Genomic DNA, 16,666 nt, shown 5'->3' on the forward strand with positions numbered 1-16,666 from the left:
GGCTATTATCATTTCTATATAGTTTTAAAATGTGAGAATTCCTTAAATTTTCATTTCGTGCCAAATAGTTATGCCTTTTTTCATCAAAATTATCCTCATAATCCTTTTGTCCTGAGTGTTGCAGTTGTTTGTAGGGACATAAAATCAGCATGTTGTATAGCAAACATGGTCATCCTTATATGAATGAAAATATGAAAGTAGATGGTGGATAAGGATTAAACATGTATTGGTACTTATGAACTAGTAAAGTGACACAAGTTATTCACACACACACAATGTTAAAGAATGGATTATTTTCCCCCGATACAGGAAATGGTCCGTAAAAATTATGCCAAAAATATCTGTGCTTTCTTAGATTTCATAAAGTTCAAGGAGAAACATTTGATCCCATTTAAGTCCTAAGAGAAAGGGAATGAATCTCATTACGTGGCGTTAAAAGGGCTGCAAAAATAAAGGGGGAGGAGAAAAAAAACAGGAAACAAAACTCTATGAGATCTGTTCCACTCTTAAGTTAACTACCAAGGGCATTGCCAGGCATGTGCATTTTCCCTGCGTTTCTAGAGACTTTAGACCACGCAATACTCTGACAGCCAGAATTTAGGGCTTAAACCTAGTTTGAGGAGGGTTTCTAGAAGGGAGTAGCCACAGAAGCCAAGTACCTCTTTCTCTCTCCTTTTCTCCATCTTCCTCTCCCCTCACTCAGTCAGGACACTCCACTCTTTGAGCATCTCAGATTCAGCATGCATATCTGTAGAATATCTAAATGTGATTCACAGGACCAAGAATTTAATTCTTCCAAATACTGTGCAAAAGAAAGAGCTTATCATAATTTTATCTTAATAAAAAATAGATAGCTGAGGTCTTAAAAAGTGCCCAATAGATTTATTTCTGTCTAGTGCTTAAAACTGCAAATTCTCAAGCCGTCGGAACAAACCACATTATCTTTATTTTCCATTAACTCAGGCTCCAGTGAATTACCCTCATTTCTAACTCTTCCTTTTGGCCTCCAGCACCGTGACCTGAATCCTGCCAAGTAATCAGATCGATGTTGTGAATATATATATATATATGTCAAGAGAGGCATTTTAGATGAAAGGTTTTGTATTAAAACATTGTTTCAAAAAATAAATGTGATGCTGTCACAATAGTAAAGGCGCTCTCTAGTTGGTCATTTGCTATATGTAAACAGTACTTTATACAAAATGGGAAAGCAAAACTTGTCCAATAATTACTAGGACTTTTCTTATTCTGGTGTAATTTTTTTTTTTTTTTGCGGTACGCGGGCCTCTCACCGTTGTGGCCTCTCCCGCTGCGGAGCACAGGCTCCGGACGTGCAGGCTCAGCGGCCATAGCTCACGAGCCCAGCCGCTCCGTGGCACGCGGGATCCTCCCGGACTGGGGCACGAACCGCGTCCCCAGCATCGGCAGGCGGACTCCCAACCACTGTGCCACCAGGGAAGACCTGGTGTAATTTTTGATAAAGTGTGTTGATAAATAAAGTGGTTTACACAATAGTTACATTATGTACAATTGGATAGATAGAAAAATAAAGATCATTCTCTAGTATTCACTTTTAATTAATTAATTAATTTTTATTTATTTTCAGCTGCACTGGGTCTTTGTTGCTGCCTGCGGGCTTTCTCTAGTTGCGGCGAGCAGGGGCTACTCTTTGTTGCCGTGCGCAGGCCTCTCATTGCAGTGGCTTCTCTTGTTGCGGAGCACGGGCTCTAGGCGCGCGGGCTTCAGTAGTTGTGGCATGCGGGCTCAGTAGTTGTGGTGCACGGGCTTAGTTGCTCCGTGGCATGTGGGATCTTCCCGGACCAGGGCTCAAACCCGTGTACCCTGCATTGACAGGAAGATTCTTAACAACTGAGCCACCAGGGAAGCCCTAGTATTCACTTTTGCTAGCTCTTTGCAGGAAAGGTGGTCAGAGGCTTATTTTCTTCCTCTTTTACTGGTTGAGGTAGTAAGTCGAGAATTTATTACATGCTAGGTTCTATAATTCAGAGTGTTGAAGATACAATAGCTGCATATTATTAATTACATAAACATTTTTATTTTAGAGAAAAATATTTTCTCCAATTTCTATTTAGTCTGCTAATAGCCATCAGACTACATCTCTTTACTTTGTGTAGGAAGATACTGGTGAAAAATTTTTCAGAAGCAACTCATATTTCCTATAAAAAGAAATTTTTGCCTCGTGTCCTTATTTGTGTACATCTCTCCAAGATTCCAAAAGGTATTTGCAAATAAGCATCACATATCTGTTGAGATATCTACGTGTTTACTACCAACTAGTGCTAAGCGCTGTGCCTAGTATTATGTATTTAAATATATATTCAACTTCCTTGTCCTCCAGAAGTCCCATGATCTGAATTCCTGGGCATACAACTTTATAAATAACTATAATGCAATGCGGTCATTATAATCAGAACAAATGCACTTAAGACAAAATAAGTAATTTAATTCTAGTTGGAAAACTGGAAAAGATTACATAAGAGCCCAGTCATAAAAACTGACCAGGAATTTGCTAAATGGGAAAAGAGGAAAGTGAGACTATTCTAGGCATCTCTGTTCTTGAAATAAAAACTACCTATTCTTTTTTTCCCATACACAGACTAGGAACTCATTCCTTCAACAAGTTTTTAATGAGTTCCTACTGTGAACAAGACATTCAGAAGCAAGATGCTTCTATGTGTTGCGCTGTAGTCTGTGATTGCCTAGAACCTGGAGAACGTTTTTCTTTACCCATCATATATATGTACTACATTTTAAGAACCATTAATACGGGCATAGGGACTGCAAAGGTAATTTTTTTTTTTTTTTTTACAAAACTTCATTCAGTCAGTCAGCAGTGAATGTTGTGTGCCTGCCATGTGCTCAACAATGTTTAGGAAAGAACACTTACCTGCAAGGAAGGATTCAAGAGTCACATCTAGGGCTTCCCTGGTGGCACAGTGGTTGAGAGTCTGCCTGCCGATGCAGGGGACACGGGTTCGTGCCCCGGTCCGGGAAGATCCCACATGCCGCAGAACGGCTAGGCCCGTGAGCCATGGCTGCTGAGCCTGTGCTCCACAACGGGAGAGGCCACAACAGTGAGAGGCCCACATACCGCAAAAAAAAAAAAAAAAAAGGAGAGTCACATCTATCCAGACAAAATTTTGTAAAGAATGGAGGAGTCATGATTGAGTTTGGTGAATGGCTACAGTTAGGAAGAAAGGAGAGAGAGAGAAGGAGAAGAAATCTGTGAACCAGGCAGACTGATCGAAGAAGTTTGGGGAGGAACAGCTCAAGGAGAAGTTGGTAGCAACAATATCCAGTGCAGAGGGACTGATGGGCTACTGACTTGTTCAGCGGTCAGAGCTGACCTAGAGGCCACCTATAGGAGTGGCTAGAGGGGCAGAGAGCATGTGGACCACAAGCAGGAATGCAAGAGGACACACATGAGGGGCAGAACGGGGTCGAGAGAGAATGTTCTGCAAAGTAGTAGAGACCTGTGTACGTTTAAAGTCAGAATGGATGGATGGATGCAATCTATCGTGTTTTTTTTGGTGTCCAATTTCTTGGACTCTTTATTATTTCATGAAAATTCCCTGCTTTGCTTTGTTTAAGTTTTAAAATATATTTTCAGGTTAACACAATACATGAAAAATTTCATTTGTATTTGTTCACAGAATACATCACATATTTATTAACTTTTCCCCTCATTATTCCACTGTATTTGTATTATTAGGATACAAATGGACATTTTGAAAGAGAAATAGATCATATTTTTAATGATTATATACAGTTAATACAATAATTTTGATTCTTATCACATCAAATATTTTGCATTGTAAAGGCTCATTTTATTCTGAATAATTTATTTATATGCTTAGAATATAAAGTCACTATTACGTTCTTGCTGTATAAATAGTAAGCAGTGTGAATAGTGGAATTTAAAAGAGAAAGCTTGAAAATGAAAACTATTATTTTTGAACATGTATTTTGCAGCATGAGAACAAAATGTATTCAGCTGTTCGTTTTATAAAGAGGAAAAAAATGCATTCACAATTAGAATTGTACCATTCAGAGACAGTAGTTCATGCAGTCATAAGAGAATATAAATGTGCCACATCAGTGGGTAGACAAAGTCCCATTTCAGTAAAACATTTGGTGATTAAATATCTCTACAAAGAACTTTCTTTCTTTCTTTCTTTCTTTTTCTTTCTTTCTTTCTCTTTCTTTCTTTCTTTCTTTCTTTCTTTCTTTCTTTCTTTCTTTCTTTCTTTCCTTCTTTATTTCTTTCTTTCCTTCCTTCTTTCGTTCTTCCTTCCTTCTTTCTTTCTTTCTTTCTTTTGTTCTCTCTCTCTCTCTCTTTCTTTCTTCCTTCCCTCCCTCCCTCCCTTCCTTCCTTCCTTTTTCTTTCTTGAAAGAAAGAAAGACAATTGAAAGTCAAGTAGACAGCATTAGGCCTTTAACATGTTCAGTGAGAATTAGAAAACTACAGAGCTTGATCCAGGTTATAAATTTTTTTTTTTTTTGGCCGTACGCGGGCCTCCCACTGTTGTGGCCTCTCCCGTTGCGGAGCACAGGCTCTGGACACGCAGGCTCAGCGGCCATGTCTCACAGGCCTAGCCACTTCGCGGCATGTGGGATCTTCCCGGACCGGGGCACGAACCCGTGTCCCCTGCATTGGCAGGCGGACTCTCAACCAGTGCGCCACCAGGGAAGCCCTATAAATTTTTTAAAATTCATATTCTGTGAGAAATCTGAGGGCACCTAATTACTGTTGACCATCAACTTTGACTTCATCGCTTTTTTACTTTCTTCTGAGGCAAGAGATACACCTAATTTCAAGATTTCATGAACTCTAGTATACTAAGTATTTTCATAATCTTCATAAAAAAACAAAAGACCCTCCATGAGTTGAAAATGGGCTTTGACTGTTTCTCCAGTAGTCGTGATAGATTTGCCTTGATCGGTCTGTACTCTTGTGCTTTTGATCCTTTGGGTTCAGTGCCACGCTGTGAGAGAGGTTTGCTGGATTTGCCAGCCTGTGCAACAGAACGGACGTGGCCAGCTAACCCACAGGAGGTTCAACCTGTCCCTCTGGCTGTTCTAACAATGGTCCCACAGCAGGTCACTGAGTTAACGAGGTTACCCTGGAGAGAATGTTCAAGGAAATTTGGCACCTGCCTCAGCCCAGTAATGTGCTCACTCAGGGTGAAGGTTTGGAGGTTGGTCCAGTTTATCTGGGGTACCACCTGTTCCCTGTTTACGTCCGTCCTGCTTTAACCTCTCTCTTATCTTTTATGTTTATAGTATCCTCTTTTCCTTCCCTTATCCCACACCATCCCACTCTTGTCAAAACTCCCTTTCTAGAAAGACACTGGCGTGTATGTGAAAGCCCAGGCATGAGGTTCTTGAATGTGAAGTTTACCTCCAAAGGGTCGTTTTTCTCTTTGCAGCCATCAAAAGGTAATGGCCAACCATATCCCAAATAAAGGATTTTGGCATTTAGACATTTTTCTTCAAATTTTGCCACAATGAGTAACAAATGTCTGACAGAGAGTAAGAGAAGTATTTTTTGCATTTATTTATTTTTTTATTTTATAGCGGAAACCCCCAATGGTGGTAGATGATCTTTTTGAAGACATGAAAGATGGTGTGAAGCTGCTTGCTCTGCTGGAGGTCCTGTCTGGGCAGAAACTGGTAAGGATGTTTTCTGTGACCAGACTTGTCAAACTGTTCCCATTTGGAATTTGGGGGCTATGGAGTTGGGAGTATAAGGGGTGCTACCCACGTGAGGGACATTTTTTCTCTTTTGCGGTTGGTAATACACAGGAAGCACTAGTCTATCGGTCACTTCTGGGAACAAGGAATAAATTTCCTTTCTCATTCCTGCACACCTATAGTAGATTTAAAACATTATGTATAGTGGTAGTAATCCTAGAAGTAAGAGTAAAGAACTTCATCGATTATCAGTCCTGGTTAACTACTGCATCTGTACGGCATCCAGGATTTGTTGGAAATTAACATCTAATGCACTTTAAGTGCTTACTTTCCATTTGGAAAGGATTGTTGGTCCGTATCTGTGTATTTATATAGCTGTTGAAAATTAAGCCTTGAAATCAGCGTGGCATTTTTCATCCGCTTATGGACATTCTCTGTCATCCGTCATTTGTAATAGGAACAGCATGTTCAGAATCATTTGTTGTTAAGCTCAATGGAACCAGCAGAGTGAAAAACAAATTGACAGTGACCTATAAAATCTATTTTTCTACATTACTCGAATAATAAAATATTTCTTTCTGGCTTATGGTTTTTCATTTCAGTGTAGTAGAGAAGTAAGTAGTTTGCAAACATAGATTATTTATGTGATGTTTACCATAATTTTTAAAAGGCTCTCAGGAAATAATCTTCAGAATGTTGTGTAATACACTAGACATGGGGTCCAAAATTGGGGGTACTTATTTTTTCTTAATCTGTTGCATCATGACAAAGAGCTACACAGTCATTATTACTTGGATAATTGATTTTTGTTTGTTTGTTTGTTTTGCGGTACGCGGGCCTCTCACTGCTGTGGCCTCTCCCGCCGCGGAGCACAGGCTCCAGGCGTGCAGGCCCAGCGGCCATGGCTCACGGGCCCAGCCGCTCCGCCGCAAGTGGGATCCTCCCGGACCGGGGCATGAACCCGTGTCCCCTGCATCGGCAGGCGGACTCTCAACCACTGCGCCACCAGGGAAGCCCTAATTGATGTTTTAAAAAGTGTTTTTGCCTGATCATAAATTTCCAGTTCATTTCTTGTGGGGAGCCTTCACCATAGCTTTTGTAACAGAGTTGTTTCTGGGAAGATACAAACTGATGATAATAATTTTGTGTAAGTCATTATCTACTTGAATTCATAGTATAGCGGATGCTTTTGGTGCCCCCAGCGCCATCTCAGATCACCTCTGATTCCAGTAGCCGCAGGAGTGGACGTGATCCACACCCTCCATCAGCATCTCAACTCAAGCACTGGCAGCCCGTCTCTGGGTTTCTGCCCTCAGGGCTTTTGTCAAAGCTGCAAGTTGCGCACAAGGCAGCCCTGAAGTGTGGGAGAGTTAATGGTCCCAAACGGGGTGGGAGTCTGAATAAAAATTCCAGCCTGGCTTTTGTAGGAGGGATGATTCCAAGGTTTATTTCACACATGAGGTAGAGTGCCCCATTGGATCCCCAGCAGAACTGAGCTGTGGTTGCCCATTGTGGAGACCCTTAATAGCACATCGTATCATTATTGATTATTATTTATTGATTTTTCCTCCTTCCCTGTCTCACTCTCCATGCATCCTCACTCCTGCTACCTGGGATCACCTCCTCGATCACCTGCATATACCCCTGTTCTTATCTCAGGCTCCACATTGGGAGAGATCAAAGAAGACACATATGAAAAGCCAGTTTGGAGTAAACAGATATATGCATGAGCTAAATTAACTGGATTAACATTAGGATGTGGGAGTCATCGACCTGAAATATATACTCCCTTGGTGGCCTGTTGTAACTGGCTATCTTCATATACCCTCCTGAATTAAGCTATTTACTTGAATTGAAGGAATCTTCATTACAATTCAAATGGGTATTTAAGAAGCCTGTCATTCTAAGTGTCATTATGATTCTGCCATTGTACTCGGCCAACGGTATACAGAAACCTCAATGGGCATTACCTGCCAAGTTAAGTGATTCTAGAAAGAGCGTATATTTTGATACAAGAATCCTACTTCTGTTTAAGTGCCCTACTCATTTAGATGTGTTTATAATGATAGGATCTGGAAGCTAGAAGCAATTTCAGAAAGAATCTCAATATTCTCATTTAAGAGGTAGAAAAACTGAGACACAGAAGGACAGTTTCTGATTTAACCTTTATTATTACTGAGCCCTTCAAGATTCTGAATTATATAAAATGAAATTACTCTGAAATTATAAATAAACCATCGCAATGGTTATTTAAATTTTGTACATGTAGACATTTTGGTTCAGGACCACATTAAGATGAAAAGCATCATTTAAAGGACTGAGTATCCTAGGCATTCTTGTAGAGCTTTCAAAGATAGAATGTGAACAAAAGCATTTCCCTCAGGAACATTAGCAATGTTTGGGAAATCTCATACGTACAACTCTATTAAAGAGCAGTATACTTTAACATCATGATTCACATAGCCCAGGACTGACCTTGACCATGATCATCTGGGAAATTCAGCCAAATACCTTAGTATTCCCTTTACCACCAGCATCTCAAGGTAAGGGAGGACTCTCAGTATCTTAGTTTCTTTTAATAACCTATTGTGACTCTCTTGTCTATGATTTTATTTCAGATGCTAGGGAGTTTTAAGTTTTTATGATTATTATTGGATTTCTCTATGCCCTTTGATTATTATTTGTAGAACATTTACTCTTTGAATGGATCGGTGATTATATATCTTTAATCACACATAAAGATAGGAACACTAAATTAATTTTATACTTAGGATTTTTTTTAAGAATGTGAAGAATTCCATAGAAAAATTAAAAATAATCGAAGCAATATGAATAGAGCTTAAGGACTGCAGAGAAATTCATTTCTTATCTATTTTGTTAACCTTCTGTATAGTATTATTAAAGACTCCTTAACACTCTGCGTTCAAGAGGAGCCTAAAAGGGCTTCCCTGGTGGTGCAGTGGTTGAGAGTCCGCCTGCTGATGCTGGGGACACGGGTTCGTGCCCCGGTCTGGGAAGATCCCACATGCTGCGGAGCGGCTGGGTCCGTGAGCCATGGCCACTGAGCCTGCGCGTCCGGAGCCTGTGCTCCGCAACGGGAGAGGCCACAACAGTGAGAGGCCTGCGTACCGCAAAAAAAAAAAAAAAAAAAAAAAAGAGGAGCCTAAAAATCCACTTAAAAGTACACATGGGCATTCTTAGGAAATTGAAGGCCCTTGCATGTTCACCAGGTGACTTTGTTAAACATCAGTCATATATTGAGAGTAGAACTCAAGTCTGCCGCTGGGTTTGGCATTATCTTTTGACTGTTCAGCTAACATATCTGGAGTCTCTATTATGGAAAAGGCACTGCCTTTGCCCTCTAAGGAGAACAAAGGTGAATGAAGTATGGTTGGTGCCCTCAAAGAGCTTGTAGCCTGGTAGGGAGGATCACTGTATTAACTAGGGTAGGTCAGTTGTGTTAAAATAGATGCAAATATGGGGTAGAACTATACAATAGGTGTTTATACCTTGCTCTTTTAGCCAGGATACAGCCAAAGAAGAAAAGCAGAGAAAAGGTATTTGCTTTACTAGATATCAGGTCTTACAGTGAAGCTTTATCACATAAGATAGTGTGGTGTTAATACAGGGGTGAGCATGTTGACTAATGCAATAGAGTTGAGAAACAGACCAAGGCATGAATGGAAATTTAGTTTATGTCAGAGGTGGATGTCAGATCTGGGAAGGAAAGATGGTTCAATAAATGGAAGAGCAAGAAAAAGGTATAGTTGGATCCTTATCTCTTGGCCTCTATAGAAATCAAATATACATGGATAAAGGCCCTAATGGCAAAAATACTTTAAACCCTTAGCAAATATAGGTGAATATCTCTGAGACATCAGGACAGGGAAAAAAATAAGACAAAAAATATTAACTATAAAAGATTGTTACCTTTGACTATTTTAAAATTCAAAACAGTTTTTAATCAAAAAACTTTAAAGAAAGTGACAAAAAAGTTAAAAATTGGTCAAAGATATTCACAATACAGGTTAAAAAAGGATTAAGAAAGGATTATATCAAGAATATATGAGGTACATCTTCAAAGCAATGAGTACAAACAACCCAAGAAAACTGGACAGCTACATGTAAAAGAATGAAATTAGAACACTCCCTAACACCATACACAAAAATAAGCTCAAAATAGATTAAAGACCTAAACGTAAGGCCGGACACTATATAACTCTTAGAGGAAAACATAGGCGCAACACTCTTTGACATAAATCTCAGCAAGATCTTTTTTGACCCACCTCCTAGAGTAATGGAAATAAAAACAAAAATAAACAAATGGAGGAACCTCCCCATACTGTTCTCCAGTTACATTCCCACCAACAGTGCAAGAGGGTTCCCTTTTCTCCACATCCTCTCCAGCATTTACTGTTTGCAGATTTTTTGATGATGGCCATTCTGACCAGTACGAGGTGATATGTCACTGTAGTTTTGATTTGCATTTCTCTAATGATTAGTAATGTTGAGCATCTTTTCAGGTGTTTGTTGGCAATCTGTATATCTTCTTTGGAGAAATATCTGTTTAGATCTTCTGCCCATTTTTGGATTGGGTTGTTTGTTTTTTTGATATTGAGCTGCATGAGCTGCTTGTATATTTTGGAGATTAATCCTTTGTCAGTTGCTTCGTTTGCAAATATTTTCTCCCATTCTGAGGGTTGTCTTTTCATCTTGTTTATGATTTCCTTTGCTGTGCAGAAACCCTGAGAAAACCATAATTCAAAAAGAGTCATGTACCACAATGTTCATTGCAGCACTATTTAATAGCCAGGACATGGAAGCAACCTAAGTGTCCATCGACAGATGAATGGATAAAGAAGATGTGGCACATATATACAATGGAATATTACTCAGCCGTAAAAAGAAACGAAATTGAGTTATTTGTAGTGAGGTGGATGTACCTAGAGTCTGTCATACAGAGTGAAGTAAGTCAGAAAGAGAAAAACACTGTATGCTAACACATATATATGGAATCTAAAAAAAAAAAGAAAGGTTCTGAAGAACCTAGGGGTAGGACAAGAATAAAGACGCAGACTTAGAGAATGGACATGAGGACATGGGGAGGATGAAGGGTAAGCTGAGACGAAGTGAGAGAGTGGCATTGACATATATACACTACCAAATATAAAATAGATAGCTAGTGGGAAGCAGCCGCATAGCACAGGGAGATCAGCTCAGTGCTTTGTGACCACCTAGAGGGGTGGGACAGGGAGGGAGCGAGAGAGGGAGACGCAAGAAGGAGGGAATATGAGGATATATGTATATGTATAGCTGATTCACTTTGTTATACAGCAGCAACTAACATAACAATGTAAAGCAATTATACTCCAATAAAGATGTTTAAAAATAAATAAATAAGTAAACAAATGGAACCTAATGAAACTTAAAAGCTTTTGCACATATTGCATAATATCACTTATATGTGGAATCTAGAAAAATGGTACAGATGAACTTATTTGCAAAGCAGAAATAGAGACACAGATGTAGAGAACAAGCATATGGATACCAAGGCATGGCTGGTGGTGGGATGAATTGGGAGATTGGGATTGACATATAAACACTACTATGTATAAAACAGATAACTAATGAGAACCTACTGTATAGCACAGGGAACTCTACTCAGCGCTCTGTGGTGACCTAAATGGGAAGGAAATCCAAAAAAGAGGGGATATATGTATACGTAGAGCTGATTCACTTTGCTGTACAGCAGAAACGAACACAACGTTGTAGAGCAACTATACTCCAATAAAAATTAATAAAAAGAAAAAGAAACAGACTTGCCAAAGAACAGAGGATGAGATGTTCACACCGTTGTTGAGCAGGACAGTGCAAATGAAGACCACCATGAAAGACCATGTTACATACGTTCAACTGAAAATAATTTTTTAAAGATAACTATCAAAATCAAGTGTTGGACAAAACGTGTATCCACAGGATTATTCTTGTATTGCTGATAAGAGTGAGTAGTACAAACACTTTGGAAAAGTTAGATTAGAAGTTCAAAAGTCACATTCCCCCTGACTCAGCACATCCACTGTTAGGTATACATCCTATCAGCACAGGTCACATAGGAATAACCTGGAAATAATTCAGATTCACATCAGAAGGAGAGTAAATAAATGGCACAGTATATGGCTGTCAAAATGAATGAAATACAGTGACAGGAAACAATATGGATGAATGTTAGCAATCTTATTATGTGGAAAAGTAAGTATCAAAAGATTAATACAGTGATATTCTTTATATAAGAGCTAAGAACTGAAATAAATATTCTTTTTAAGAATGCAATAAATGAAATGAATGTGTGTAAAAGGGAAAACATTGGACTGGGTTTATTGTGATGGTTGCCATGGTGTAGGACTTCAGGGGGATGGAATGAATGGTAATATTGAGGGATGTGGCTTTTGTGCTTAATTTCTGGGTCCTGGCTTTGTTTTAGTTGCGGGTTCCTAGGTGCTTTTTCCATTATAAAAGATAATTAATCGAATAACTAAATAAGTGGGCCATGCAAGAAAAGGATAAACATTTTAAAAGTATATTTTCTATTTAAATATTTGTTTAAAATGATGTCATAAAAAATTACCTGTTACACTTTTAACTGGAAATGAAAAGATACTTAGTTTTGAGCTCTAACGGGAGATTGTTTAGAGTTCTAGTGCCACAGAGAAGAGACCAGTCTATCAGCTCTGCAATCATGGACCTGTTATCCTCTTAGGTCTCGTAAATGTAATGCTATCCACTTCACTGAAATTATTTTGAGTTTTAAAATGAACAGTGTAGCACTTACTATTTTATTCTATTTATTAAATTATTTATTAATTTATTATATTTTGCTGAATCAAACACAAGTAACTTAGTATCCTTGTACCAGAACATACTATTCTGCGAAGAACATTTTCATTCTTGCACTCCTCCTTTTTAACCTTGGCTCATATGCGCCATGCTTTTTGGTCCTTCAAACAGAGAAACGCCACTAATACTGTCAGCAACTTTCATGTCAGTATGACTGAAAAAAAATGTGAGTGACCAAGAATACTTTTTTTAAGACTTTATTTAATTTATTTTTTTATTTTTCTGCGGTACGCGGGCTTCTCACGGTTGTGGCCTCTCCCGTTGCGGAGCACAGGCTCTGGACGCGCAGGCTCAGCGGCCATGGCTCATGGGCCCACCTGCTCCGCGGCATGTGGGATCTTCCCGGACCGGGGCACGAACCCGGCAGGCGGACTCTCAACCACTGCGCCACCAGGGAAGCCCAAGACTTTATTTTTTAGAGAAGTTTTAAGTTTATGACAAAATTGAGAGGCAAGGAGAGATTTCCTGCCCTCCCTCCACACACACCAAGAGCACTTTTCATAAAAATACTTCCTAACTTGCAGGAATAACAGTCTTAGTAGACAACATAGGAATTTTGTGAATTTCCAACCTTAAGCATACAGAAACCTTAAGGGTAAGTGCATTCAGAAGCTGAGAATGAATGTATTTATTGAGTAAATTATACACCTTCCAAGTGCTGTGGGGATAACGCTCCTCTATGTATCTGCTAACCTTTATAGAAATTGAGTATGTTGGCTGTTCCTGAACATTCTTCAAGTATATTTTGAATCCACTTAAATAGAGTTTATAACTGTCTTTTTAATGTGTGCATTTTTACTTATTCCTGTCCTTCCCCCTTTTATAGCCCTGTGAACAAGGACGCCGGATGAAGCGAATCCATGCTGTGGCGAACATTGGCACGGCACTCAAGTTCCTGGAAGGAAGGAAGGTAAGGGGGAAACAAAAACAAAACACTTCAAGAAGAAAGCGTGGACATACTAATATTTTCATTGTTGATTGTTGGGTAAAAACACTGCATGCAATCTATACAACATATATGTGCAATATTACTGTAAAATCGTTTTAGACTTACAGAAGAGTGGGAAAAAAAAGAGGTACAGAGATTTCACGTCTGTACTTCAGCCAGCTCCCTCTAATGTGAGGGACTTATTTGTACATAGTACATATATGTAACATAGTACAACTACCAAATAAGGAAATTAAAATTGGTGTGATACTGTTAAGTAAAGCATAGAAATTAATCTAATTTCATCATTTTTTCAACAGTGTCTTATTTCTGTTCCAGGACCCAATCCAATAACATGCGTTGCATTTTAATTGTTGTGGCTCCTTTGTCTTTTCCATTCTATGACCTTGTCTTTCTGTGTCTTTCATGACCTTAATGATAACCGCTAGGCAGTTATTTTTCATAATATCTCTCAGTTTGGTTTGTGTGATGTTCTCCCATGATTAGATTGAGGTTATACATTTTTGGCAAGAATTCCGAGGAAGTGATGTATTCTTCTCAGTGAATCAGTTTAGTGGATATAGATAGAATTCTGACTTGTCTTATTGCTGGTGATGCTAACCTCAACCGCTTGATTAAGTCATCTGCTGAGTTTTTTTTTTATGGTAAAACTACTACTTTTCCATTTATAATTCAGAAATAACTTAGGGGGGAGGTAATTGAGATTATGCTAATATTCTGCTCCTTGCTCACTGATTTTAGCATCAGTTGCCTTCAGTAATTACTTCTGTGCTGTTTGCCTAATGATGATTTTGTTTTTCCCTCGTTTCTTTTATACTTACTAATTGGAATCGTTATGTAAGAAAAAGATGACCTTTCTTCCCCATTTATTTATTCAATTCCTTCCTTATTTCATTATGGACTCATGGATATTTATTTTATTCTATAGTTATAATCCAGTATGACTACTATTATTGTTATTATTGTTATTATTTTGTTGCTCAGATTGTTCTAGCTTTGTCCATTAAGAGTTCCTTCCAGCTGGCTCCTGTGCTCTTTTGACATGGCCCCATCCTTTTTCAATCATTTCCTTATTTTCTGGAGCTACAGATTTTCCAGGTTTATATTTTCCTTACCCCAATCCTAGAATCAGCCACTTCTCTAAGGAGGCTTTGTTCCTTTCATTAGTGAATGGCATTTAGAAACCAAGATTTGGGTGCTAGGTGTGCTCATGGCTACTGAGGTTTCATTGCCCTCTCAATATACAGATCTAGATGTATGTATGTTTACTAATCTGGGTATACACACATATCTATATTTCTCTCCCCTCCAGCTCTCTCTCTCTCTCTCTCTCTCTTTCTATATAGCTTCTTCTATTATGTGTGCATGTAAACCTTTACTTCAAATTGATACTTCCGATTTCAGTCCAATACCACAAGGTCCATTGCATGATGATTTCTTTCTGTTTTCTCTGGCAGTGAGAAACCTGGTTCTCATCTACAATATATTGTCTTCTTTTTCATCTCTAGTGTATACACATAAAGTAGTTTCAGAATTGCTAACCCACACCTTTGTGAGAAACATATTGACTAACTGGAGAACAGTATTTGTGTACAGTTCTTTCGGTCTTCAGCATTACAATATCCTGTCAAGAGAATGTTGTCCAGATTTACCTAGGTCACTTCTGTTCTCCCATCCTTTCAGTGTGATTATGTTATTCATTTGTGATAGAGTTAAGTAATAGAGTTATATTCCATTTTGGGCAACCCCACACACATCCTAGTTGACCTTAATTATTTTTTATTTTAGAGAACGAGACATTATTATGATTCTAGGAGCAAAAGTTACACTTAGAGAAGTGGCATTCCCTCCTCATCCTTGCTTCTCCATTACCATTCTCCTTCCTTTTACTCCTTTTCTTACCTCTAGGTAACCAGTTTCTCCAATTTCTGATTTATCCTTCCTGTATTTCTTTTGCGGGAATGAGCAGGTTATTTTCATACACCACCTTCTTTCTTATACAAAGGTAGCATACTAGCGATACACCAGGTGCACTTTACTTTTTTCATTTAACAGTATATCCTGGAAATCCCTCAAATCAGTTCACAGAGATGTTCCTCATTCATTTTTACAGCTGCATAGTATTCCGTGGTCTGGATGTTCCAGAGTTTATTCAACCACTCTCTTATGAATGAGCATTTAGGTTGTTTCCAGCATTTTTCAAACAGAAACGATGATGCAATTAATAACTGTGCATAAGTATTTTTGTATTATTGGAAGTGTATCTTCTGGGTAAATTTTCAGAAGTATGATTGTTGGGTCAAAACATAAGTGTGTATTTTGTTTTGTTAGGTGTTGACATATTTCCCTCCAGAAGGGTTGCACCAATCCTTTTAGATTTTAGCCTTTTCTAATTTGTAGAAATTCAGGAAGTCTGTGTTTGGCAATACCAAAACCAGCTTTATAAATGGATATCCAGATACTTCTGGAAAATAGAATGATTCAGTTATTTACTTCTCTGTCTATATGCAATAAATTATTTCATTTATTCCACAAATGCATAATTGAATACTTTCTGTAAAATGAGAATTCTGGAAAATATTAATTCTGGAAAATTAAAGAAAACTAGATTCTGGCTCTTAAATAATTTACATTTTGATGAGTTGTTAGTACAGTGAATCAGTATAAAGTTCAGTCAAGTGTGCTAACTTCACACCAAAGAGAGATTCTAGGCATTAAGATGGTGTAGAAAAACAGTCTTAACGTCTAGTAGAATATTGGACATTGTTTTCAGGTCACTTTAACATCATTCTTAATGGAGTGTCTCTCTTCTTCCTTCTCTCGCTTCATGAGTTTTTCATGGAAAGCTGAAAAAAAAGCCTTATTTAACAGGATGTTTATAGAGTTTTCCCAGTCATTTCATCTTCCATTTTGGCTATATAACAATAGTGTCCTTCTTTGTTTTGATGTATATTTGCTGGCTAGAATATGAAAACAAAATTCTTCTTATTAATTAATGTCTTGGAGAAATATTTAATGACTTAACCCATGAAAGGCATTGTTTGTAAAGAGAACCAAAGAGTCTTCTTTTCACAAAAGACTTGTTTGTACCAGGTCCATTTTCACAGA

At 38.4% G+C, this 16,666-nt stretch overlaps 1 protein-coding gene across 1 annotated transcript in view; it reads left to right on the plus strand.

Moving 5' to 3' along the window:
• Positions 1-16,666, plus strand: part of SYNE1 (spectrin repeat containing nuclear envelope protein 1) — a 456,348-nt gene that overhangs the window by 88,991 nt on the left and 350,691 nt on the right. Inside the window, exons 3-4 of the mRNA XM_067701747.1 lie at positions 5,599-5,694; positions 13,436-13,519. Coding sequence (XP_067557848.1) covers positions 5,599-5,694; positions 13,436-13,519 — 180 coding nt within the window. The remainder of the gene's footprint in view (positions 1-5,598; positions 5,695-13,435; positions 13,520-16,666) is intronic.

The sequence above is a fragment of the Pseudorca crassidens genome, chromosome 13, assembly GCF_039906515.1.
Source record: "Pseudorca crassidens isolate mPseCra1 chromosome 13, mPseCra1.hap1, whole genome shotgun sequence".
In the NCBI taxonomy this organism is placed as follows: Eukaryota; Metazoa; Chordata; class Mammalia; order Artiodactyla; family Delphinidae; genus Pseudorca; species Pseudorca crassidens.